Source organism: Papaver somniferum, chromosome 4 (genome assembly GCF_003573695.1).
Source record: "Papaver somniferum cultivar HN1 chromosome 4, ASM357369v1, whole genome shotgun sequence".
In the NCBI taxonomy this organism is placed as follows: domain Eukaryota; kingdom Viridiplantae; phylum Streptophyta; class Magnoliopsida; order Ranunculales; family Papaveraceae; genus Papaver; species Papaver somniferum.
In genome coordinates, this window is record NC_039361.1 from 56,075,786 (window position 1) to 56,086,734 (window position 10,949).

Consider the following 10,949-nt stretch of genomic DNA (forward strand, 5'->3'; position numbering starts at 1 on the left):
TAATTATTAAAATTATTTGGATTTGAACTAGAAATAATATTATTATTAAGCTCAGTTGGAGTAGCAAATTCCTGATCACTATGCCTATTTATTTCAAATTCTTCATCAACACTATCCTCATCATAATCATTATAATAACATGAAAATGGTTGAACCTCATCTAAACAACAAGTAGTGTTACCAATTATATCCTCGTCATCTTGATTATGCAAATAACTATCCTCATTTTCAAGGGTACTATTGGAAACATATTGGAAATTAAGACTATCTTGAGCAGTTCTTTCCTGGGCCTCTAACAACATTTCTGAGTCGACTCACATGACTTCTTGATTTTATCTAGGAAAGAAGGTCACACGTTGCATTGCTTTTTTCATAACTAGTTATTCTCTCAGCTGAACTATGTGTCGACTCAAGTAACTTTTGTGTCGACTCAGCTAACTTACATGCGACTCTAGTAGAGAAGAATCGTACGACCGATGGGCGTATGGATAGTAATTGGGCTCACCATGGTATGGACCATAACCTTCAAAAGGCTGATGTTCCCAAACACTATTCACACTATGGTCAAAGTAGTAACGTCCATTTTGAAACTCAGTCGGATATTCATTGTATTGGATATTGTAATACCAGTTCGGCATTCTATTGCAGGGGTGTGAGTTCTCACACAAAATAAAACCCACTGACAGGGGATTCGTGGGTGGATAGAGTCTTACCTCCCGTACCAGACGAGCGATGAACCGTTGAAGTCGGCTCAGGCCACCGACTCTAATGTCAGTGTACGAACCCGAGGGGCCGAGACAATATCATAACTGTCGTCCTTCCCTGCAAACAGTTTATATTTAATTTTAACCCTTCCTTAGGGTTTAAAAATAAAAATGTCCAAGTCCAAAAATAAAAATGTCCAAAAAGGAAAAGAAAAATTACAAAAATAAAACCCTATTTACAGTTTCTAAAAATAAAACAAAATAACTATATACAAAATCTTCTTCTTCATTCCTTTCAGATTCCTCTTTTCTTTCCTTCTCTGGCGATGCTTTCCTTTTATAACACTTTTTCTTTCCTTGTAGCTTCGCTCCAAATCTGAAAAGAATAGAAAAATACCAAAACGCGTAAAAAAGAACAAAAATAATAAAAAGAAAAAGAAACCTAAAACAAATCTTAATACATGTCCGCGTCGGCGCCGCCAAAAATTGATGTAATTTTGTAGTGGTAAGTAAAGTGTTCGTTTCTCGGACTTGTTGAGACTGATTTCAGATTTAAAAATAGAAAACAATAAAAATAAAGAAAATATATACACAAGGTTTGTCACAATGTCGAGAGATTACCGAGACTCGGGATTCCACCAAACCTCATATCATGTGGTTCAACAATCAATTCTTAGAAAATTATAGCTCTAGTTTATTGACTCTAATTCTTTGCCAGGGTAGATTTTAAAAAGATTAACTGTAAATCACTAGCATGATGCATCAAAAGCACTTAGACCAAGCATACATCATCATACGACTTCCCAACTAATTAAGAAAAATCATAAAACGATTAAATTAATGCAAAAAGTCATAAAAAGAATTAAATATAATTACCACACGCATGAAATATGACTTTCTCCGTCATCCCAGTGTTGGGGTTTAGCTCCTCATATTAATCACTTGCTCAAAATACATGTTTGTTGCTCAAAAGTTGATTAAAAGAGTGAAAGGTATAAAGCAGCTGATTTGCAACAGCGTAAAAGTGTTACAGATCTCTGGTACAAAGAGGAACAATGATTAACTGTTGTATATAAACGTTACTGCTCTTCTGCTGTTGAACAACGATACTGTTCTGCGACTGTTTTTCGTGCGTTGTATGCTCTTCGTGTTCTTGAGTTGTGCAGCAGCAGCAGCAGCAGAAACAGAGTTTGATAAAACTCTGATTTCTTCTTCTCTGGCCCTCCTCAGGTCCCCAAACTCTAGACACCCCTTCTATATGACCCAAACAATCTATTTATATCAAAAATAACGATTAAGTCTCTCCCAAATCTTCCAAAATCTCTTCCCCTCTTTTCACGGCAAAGTTGCGGCAATTTCTTGTTTCAGAATTTCTACGCGTTTCCGAGCTTTCCTTTTTATTCTAAGCTCTTCCTTAGATAGATACAAATCTTTGGGAAGGTTCATAGCACTTTAATCTCTCTAAAATTCCCTAAAACAGGTCACACACGTGACTTTCCATATATTTCTGTTGTGATATAAATTCGTCGATTGAGCCCAGTCTAATCGATTTCAACACCCATATCAGATTCCTAGACCCATAAGGAGTCTATCCTATGAAAATCATAGGTTTAATCGACCTCAAACTCCTCCAAATCACGATTGCCAAAACTGCCAGAGATATTTTTATTGGAAATGGGTGCTGAGGACATACCTGGGTGTTGTGGACAAATTTGGGTTACACATAACCTTGCGTGCTCCATAGCCAATTCTGGGGTCCGTTTAGCAACTGTCCTCCGGGGTGCCTCGAGCAACTTTTCGAGCCAATTTCGCCGCAAAAGCTTATTTCTCCAAAAACACCTGCAAAGACATAAAATAACTAAATAAGCACAAAATCGAACACTAACAATATATACAATTGGGATCAAAATAGACACATAAATGCGTCTATCAGGTAGCCACCCACCATAAGTAAAGAATCATTATTCACTCAAATTGTAAAGTTATTCTCTATGCTTTCATGAAAATGAAATTTCCTAGGATTTTTTCATCTAGGTGGCGCAAAGTTTGCTCTTTTTTTTTAAAAAAATAAACCTTCTATTTAATAGAACCCACCATAGAATATACTAATATGTGTGGCGAGAATGAATCAAATAAATATTTTTCAGAAATGAAAGGTTAAGGATATTCTACGAGAACAAGGTATCTGTCGACTTGAGTTGTTCGAAAGGTTGATGTTGAATAATTAGATTGCTACAATAAAAGTACTTCTCTGTCAATATTCTGATTTATCTTTCGATACTTTTTTTTATTGATTGTTGTAACTATTATGTAGAAAAGCGCAAATATAAGTGAAGCTTTTGTACGCTGAAATAAGAACACTAAGATGGACAATAAAATTTCGTTACCTGAGCCTTGGTAATTTTGCATGAAAAAATACTATTTTAAAGCCCTAAAGTAAAAAAATTAGTTTTGATAATATTTTTGGAGTTTAAACTTTTTGTATTTAAGATGCAAGTTCATACATAACATACATAACGATAAAAGAATAGATACACAAATGGTTATGTAGCTTACTCTTTGCTGAGGTTCTTTGTGCCTTATTCTCTATTTCCTGGAGTCTCTGGAAAGAAAGATGTTTTAATATCTTCCAAGACAAAGACCTTGATCACTTTACTATATCCAGATGGGCCATGAGTATGAGTAATGAGACTATGAGTTCTTCCAACAATACCGACACATATTTGCAGTCCTCTATTTCCTTACCTGCAAGGGTTTCTTCTAACACAAACTTTCCCGATGAGTGTGTGATTTGTGACGCTTCTTTTGTATTATCTTGGCATTGGTATTGTATCGTATGATATAGCAGGGAACTACAAGGATGCAACACAGTAAATGGCTATACAAGCAGTGCAAAAAAAAGCTGAAAATCTGGTTATCTTGAAGCTTTAAAGTGGATAAGTACCAGAGAAATTTACTACATATGTCTCAGAAGTGATGCTAAGAATTAGAGCTGCACAAGACCCACCCACGTTACCCATACCCGCCCGTACCCGCTAAACTCATGGATTTTTAGTCCAAATCTGTCCGTTGTGGGTGCGGGGTTGGTTATGAAAAAGAATACCCGCCGTCTGTGGGTGCGAGGTTGGTTTTAGCTAATACCCGCCCGAAAAACCCGCAAAATGTACACCTTTAGATAAAACTAATCCTAACCGTCCCATCCATTATGAAACCCTAATACCAGTAGACCCTCATTCACTTTCAGAATTTCGACACTCTTCTCTCTGTTCGGCCTCTCCCCTTATTCCTCCTTAGTTCTTCTTCTTCACCTACGATTCGCTACGAACGAGAACAATTACCTGTCTATTTCTTCATCAACAGTCCAACAACAACTAGCCTTGAAATTATTAGGAAGTTCAATTTGATGTTGTTACATGTAATGTTTTATTCTTGTCATTGGAATCCTTTCTTCTAGTTTTGTCATCTTCCTTAAGATTAGGCTGTTAGGTGATGTATATATTCCCCTTGGATAATGTGACTCTTAACACTTTCATGTTCACTAATGAATTGTTTGGAGTCTAACGAGAAGTTGTTACTCTAACGAGAAGTTGTTTGGAGATTAACGGAAAAATGAATTGTCAATTTGTCATGTTAAACTGTGCCAGGTCCTGTATTACGATCTTTAGTGGTGAATGTGTAACCAGATGGTCATTGTACTTACCAATTGTTGTTCACAGTCCTAATATCATCACTGATAATTTCGATTGATTCTCCAGCATTTGTCTATCTAGTGTTTAAGCGGGTTTAAACCCATACCCGCCCAACCCGTAGCGGGCGGGTATTAAAACCCACCCGCTATTTATAGATGCGGGATTGGTTATAAAAATAAAAATCCGCAATTTGTGAATGCGAGAGTGGTTTTAGCTAATACCCATCCATGTACAGCCCTATTAAGAATGCTACTTCTTATCTTAATACAGTAAATGGATATCTAGATTAACAGATTAACTGGTCTACTAGTACAATTCTAAATGATCGTCATGTATTAACGAGCAATTTTTGTTTTAAAGTTGAATACATAATACATTAGTAGAGATTTATGTTATAAACCGCATAAGGCTGAATGTAAGTGGTATCGGGAACTGACCAATCTCACCTCCGAGACCAAATCTTGTAATCCTGCACTTAAATAAAGATATCCTCTCGGAGTGATCATTTAACAGTAAATAGATAGAGCGATGGACGGGAACCTAATCACCTTTCCGGCAACAGTAAATAGATACCAACATGTTTGGTTGTCGCATCCCCATCGCAGCTTAACTTACCAAAAAACCCCTCTAAAGAAATCGGTCAATCCCTGTTTAGACATTGGAGACCGATCTAGCCACTTAAATCTATCCACGTGTCACTTCCCCTTGGAGAATCCAAAGCTTAATAATCACCCCCTTCTTATAAAATTCACTCCACTCTCCACTCTTTCTCCTTGTCCACCACCACCGCCACCTCTCTCTCTCCCTCTCCGATATTACTAAAATGGCGCCAAAATTTCCTGTTCTTCTTCCTTGCTCCTCTTCTTCTATACTGAAATTCTTTCTGATTCTGTATTTCACATTACATTGTCCATCATATGCCACTGGCCACAATTACGGTGATGCTCTTCGTAAAAGCCTGCTTTTCTTCGAAGGTCAAAGATCAGGAAAACTTCCACCAGATCAACGTCTCAAATGGCGTCGTGATTCTGCACTCAAAGATGGTTCTGCAGCCGGAGTAAGATAATTGTCATTAATTTCCCTACTCCTTCCTCCGTTATACATATTCATTAGCTAATTCCGGCCGGTGTTTGTTTGAATTTTGCAGTTAGACTTAACGGGAGGTTATTATGATGCTGGAGATAACATAAAATTTGGTTTCCCAATGGCTTTTACAACGACATTACTCTCATGGGGTGTTATTGACTTTGGTAAAAACATGGGACCAGAGTTAAAACATGCTGTTAAAGCCGTTAGGTGGGCAACGGATTACTTATTAAAAGTAACTTCTGTCAAAGGAACTGTTTATGTTCAAGTAGGTGATGCTTTATCTGATCATAACTGTTGGGAAAGACCAGAAGATATGGATACATCAAGAGCCATTTATAAAATTGATACGTCCCATCCTGGTTCTGATGTTGCTGGTGAAACTGCCGCTGCTTTAGCTGCTGCTTCCATCGTTTTCCGCAAACGTGATCCTAATTATTCACGTATATTGCTTGATCGTGCTGTATCAGTAAGTCCTCATAATAAACACTGAACCATTTTAATTTCTTCCAAATATCTTGCAAGTAATTAATTAGCTTGTGTATAGGTATTCAAGTTTGCTGACAAACACCGGGGTGCGTATAGTAACAGTTTGAGGTCTGCAGTTTGTCCATTTTACTGTGACGTGAATGGATATCAGGTTAGTTTTTCTAGAGTCGTCTCTGATTTATGTAGTTTTCGACATTTGGTTGGTAAGTAATAAAATATGTGATAAATTTGGTGGTGGTGGTGGTACATGAACAGGATGAGTTGCTTTGGGGTGCGGCATGGTTGCGTAAAGCATCGAGGAGGCGCGAATACAGAGAGTATATAGTGAGGAACGAGGAAGTTTTAGGTGCTGGAGATAGTATTAATGAATTCGGTTGGGATAACAAGCATGCCGGAATTAACGTCCTCATTTCCAAGGTACATATATAAATATATTTCGCATAAACATTAGATATCCAGCTTATCCTTTCAGACCGACTCTTCTGAACTTTTGCTATCAGCAAGCCTATATAACGAAAGCATATCATGTGCATGTTCTTCTAACAATTTTTGCGTTCCGTCAACAAACAAACGTACCGGATAAAACTTTTGTTTCTACATAACTGAAATACTATGAATGGTCTTTATTATTGGCTCTGTACGTATGGAATATACGAGAGACGAGAGAATTACAGGACCAATAGCTAGATTTTTTGGTTGTTTTCTTTGTCTTTATTGCTGGTTGCATATTTTTATGACCGTTATATCACTAATGTACATAGTACATATTTTTTGCAAAAGACAATAATACCCTGCTAACGTTCCAATTACATTTTCACGGGGCGTCAGATTCTAACACAAAATCACCACATATTGCTGCCCATGATGTGAAAAGAGAAGTGGCTCAATTCTTCTTCCCTTGACTTTTCGAGGCCTCGCTTTTTCTTTATATGGGTCCCATCGATCTGTTTGGAATGCTAAATCAGTCCACGTGGGTATCGCCAGAGCAGTGAGAAAGAGTTTGACAGCTCCCCATCTTTGAGGCCATTATCTCTTTCTTTTGATCAGGAAAAAAGGCATGGTTAGTCACATGGTTGACAACGTGGCTTATTCTGATCGAAATTTATCCAGTAAGAAACTTACAAATCAGTCACGTATGAACTCATTTCCGTAGTCAGCTAAGCATGTGATCATCACCTTTTCTGTTAAAGTGCATCCGTACGTACATATAGATTCTATAGTCCGTGCTCGTAAAGCTGTAGAGAGGTGGTAGATCACGTTACCGATTTCTAGTATCTAATTCTCTTTTGAGTATTTAATTCATCTCAAATATGACAAAAATTCTCCGATCATGATTAATATTAATTACAAATTACTTGTCTCGATTAGCTAATGTATTGATTAGTCACACATCCTTAACTCATGTCGGGCTTAGCGACTTCCATAGCTTGCTGCATGATGCATCATGATGAGACTAGTCAGAATTGGTTGTCGCGAAATTTTCATCAATTCTGACTCGTGATTACATTTGTTTGTGTTGGTTGCAGGAAGTGTTGATGGGGAAAGCAGATTACTTCAAATCTTTTCAACAAAATGCTGATAATTTTATATGTTCATTAATGCCGGGAATATCTAATCCTAATGTTCAATATTCCCCGGGTATATTTTTCAACTTTTTGCTCTTCATTTTGTAGAGTATCTAAAAAAAATGGCTGTCATATGTAAAGTCATATCTTATTATTAACTTTCCCACCGTTTGTGTGAGATCACTGTCACCTAAACTTTATCTTTATGATTTTCCTTTTATACGTTTGGAATGTGTAGGTGGATTAATATTCAAAGCTGGAGCGAGTAACATGCAACATGTAACGTCCTTGTCATTCTTACTTCTAGCCTACTCTAATTATCTTAGCCATTCCAATAAGATCATTCATTGCGGTCAGCAATCAGCTTCTGCTTCTACTCTCAGGCACTTGGCTAAACGTCAGGTATGCTGCAAGCTGCTTCTACTCTCACACACTTATTTATTACAGTACTCTGTCAATACTCCTGCACATGGATTTATTAACCATTTGGAGTTGGCATGGTTTTTGTTAACAGGTGGATTACATTCTAGGTGATAATCCATTGAGGATGTCATATATGGTGGGATATGGTTCGAAATTCCCGTTACGTATTCATCATCGAGGAAGTTCACTTCCATCTGTAAAGGCACACCCATCTCATATTGGATGCAAGGATGGATCACGTTACTTCAACAGTCCAAATCCTAATCCTAATTTGTTAGTTGGAGCTGTTGTTGGGGGGCCAAACAGTTCAGATGCTTTCCCAGATTCAAGGCCATTTTTCCAGGAATCCGAGCCTACAACTTACATAAATGCACCGTTGGTTGGCTTACTTGCATACTTTTGGGCTCATCCCAACTTATAAATCAATACGGAGTATATAGTAAAAAGTTTGTACCAAGTGTTATTTTGAGTGGTGCGCAATAAGCACCACCAAGCGAATCATTGTAGTAAGAATCTACCGGTTTTAATATTTAATGAGAAAATGGAAAATGTAGTTAAGAGTACTAGTGTGGTTTTGTTTACGGATAAGCTATGCGCCACTTGATTCCAGGTATGCAATACCGTAAAAATCTAGTTTTAGCTAGATTTTACCATTGATTCCTACAAAAATAACAAAAGCGTTTGTAATGTTTGAAACTTGGAAAATGAGAAGAACTCTATTATTGTGGCCGCAGGGGAGAGAGGTTTTGGGGGCTTAAAATGATAGTTGAAACCAAACCATAGATAGGGGACCTCATCCATATGAAAAGTCCAATTTACCCTATGCATAAATAAATCAAAATCACACTATTCATTAAGCTAAATTAATTATCTTCTGCTTCTCTTCTCATTCATCAAATGTAATGAAAATGATGATCATAAAAATAAAACTAAAACTATTATCTTCTCATTCTTCTTGTTTACAAAACATGATGAAGATGATGATCATGATATCACCATGATGATGATGATCACAAAACTATTATCTTTTCCTTATTTTCTTCTCATTCATAAATCACGACGAAGATGATGATCATAATTTCATCATGATGAAAATGATGATCCTAAAAACAAAAAATAAAGGAAACCCATTATTTATTTTTGCTTGTGAATGACTAAGAAATCTAATTCGATTAAATTAGGGGTAAAAAAAATTTAGTTTCTGTAGTTGTTTACAACGGGGAGTTCTTATTTTCCCAACCGTAAATCTCATATTACGGGTAGAAAATATAATTTCTAGCCGTCGAATAGGTATACAGTTGGGAAGATTATATTTCCCAGTAGTAATTAGTTGTTCACGGTTAGGATTTCCTAGGCGTCGTAAGTAATTCTGATAATCACAGAAAAAAACAACAGAGGTATGCTTTCGACTAGGTTTTTCCAGCCGTTGTAGCACAATCGTCCGGGTTTTCCAGCCGAAATTATCTATTACGGCTAGGAAAAACTAGTTGTAACTTGCTCTGATAATAAGAAAAAAATCACATGCTGAGCACGGCCAGATATTCCAAGCCGTAACATGAGTTTCGGCTAGGAAAAATGCTAAGAAAACCTAGCCGTAATTTGAACCTAGCCATAATACAGACACATGTGATCCTGGAAGAGCTTATGGCTATAAGTTCTTTATATCCCGGCCGTAAACTTTTGTTACGGTTTGGAATCCTTCTATTCCTAACCGTAAACACTATTCACGGTTAGGTCGAGTATTATATCCCAGCCGTAATTGTTGAAAAACCCAAATTTTGATCTTGATTTCGGAGGATTTGAATCAACAAAATTGAGATTGGGAGAGGTATACAAGGATTTTCTGACTATTTTCATGATGTTTTTCATCAGTTCCTTCCAAAGTTTTTAAAAAAATAGTACTTCAAAATCATCCAACTCCTTCTACTAAATCAAAAGAAGAAATATTTTGATTTAAAAAGAAATTAGTCAGATGATTAGTTTAGTTAATCATTCACTAATTATGATTAGTTTAGTTAATCATGAATAACTAATTAAATCGATGGCAAATTAGGTATCATATAAAATAGGATGATAAGGGATCATAAGGATTACTATTTCATGACCCCATACAACCCCCAAACTCCCACCTTTTTAAAGCCCCAATAATAGAGTTCAATGGGAAGGCTACATAACCACTTGGTTGTTATTATTTCTGGAAACTTTTGGATTTGGTCCTGTTTTAGATGGTCCTTTGTCAGTTTGATCCACTAATAGAAGCGAAAGTTTAGTTTGGTCCTTATTAATTAAAAGACTGAAATAATCATTTTCGTCTGATCTTCCCTAAATATATGACGCTTATTTATTTTCTTCTCAAAATATTTTTCTAATCTATTTTCTCTCCGATTAATTTCAATTTCTTTCTTTCCCAAAAATCCATCTTTATATTACTTATGGACAATCCAGTAACATCTCCATTGCAGAAGGAATAAAAAAGTAAATAAAAATAATTGATCTCGTAACAAATTTTCACCATCTAAATTGTTCTATCATATGTGTGTTAATTGATTCATTATGATAGTTTATAATGTTAGTTTATTTTTGTAATGGATTCGTAAATGATAGTTTGTAATGGTTTTGCATTTGAAGAATTAACTAGTTATGATAGTTGAATATACCAATTTATTTGTAGAATAAACTTGTAAATGGTAGTTCATAATAGTAGTTCATTTTGTAGACGGTAATTCATTAAGTAGAATGACCTTATGTGATCGAATGAACTTATATAGCAGTTCAATTTGCAGAATGAACTCGTGGGTGGTAGTTCATTTGTAGAATGAATTCATATGGCAGTTCATTTTGTAGAGTGAACTCGTAATGATAGTTCATTCTATGTAGAACGAATTGTATTGGTGGCTCATTCTAGCAATTCGTTTGTAGGATGAACTTGTAATGATAGTTCATTCTAGCAATTCATTTTGTAAAATGAATCCTATAATTAATGGTAGTTCACT

At 36.1% G+C, this 10,949-nt stretch overlaps 1 protein-coding gene across 1 annotated transcript; it reads left to right on the plus strand.

Annotated features, from left to right (window-relative positions):
- Positions 1-5,183: 5,183 nt before the first annotated feature.
- LOC113275582 (endoglucanase 8-like) lies at positions 5,184-8,633 on the plus strand. Its single transcript, XM_026525118.1, has 7 exons — positions 5,184-5,450; positions 5,541-5,948; positions 6,027-6,119; positions 6,224-6,385; positions 7,495-7,606; positions 7,772-7,935; positions 8,048-8,633. Exons 1-7 carry the CDS (start codon positions 5,217-5,219, stop codon positions 8,375-8,377), a joined length of 1,503 nt encoding a protein of 500 aa, XP_026380903.1. The 5' UTR covers positions 5,184-5,216; the 3' UTR covers positions 8,378-8,633.
- Positions 8,634-10,949: the final 2,316 nt, after the last annotated feature.

Excerpts from the sequence above, each read along its gene's own strand:
- LOC113275582 (XM_026525118.1), top strand. The coding sequence starts at position 5,217 with ATGGCGCCAAAATTTCCTGTTCTTCTTCCTTGCTCCTCTTCTTCTATA. Across the intron at positions 6,386-7,494 it reads TTAACGTCCTCATTTCCAAG|GAAGTGTTGATGGGGAAAGC; the intron begins GTACATATATAA and ends TGTTGGTTGCAG. Across the intron at positions 7,936-8,047 it reads GGCACTTGGCTAAACGTCAG|GTGGATTACATTCTAGGTGA; the intron begins GTATGCTGCAAG and ends TTTTGTTAACAG.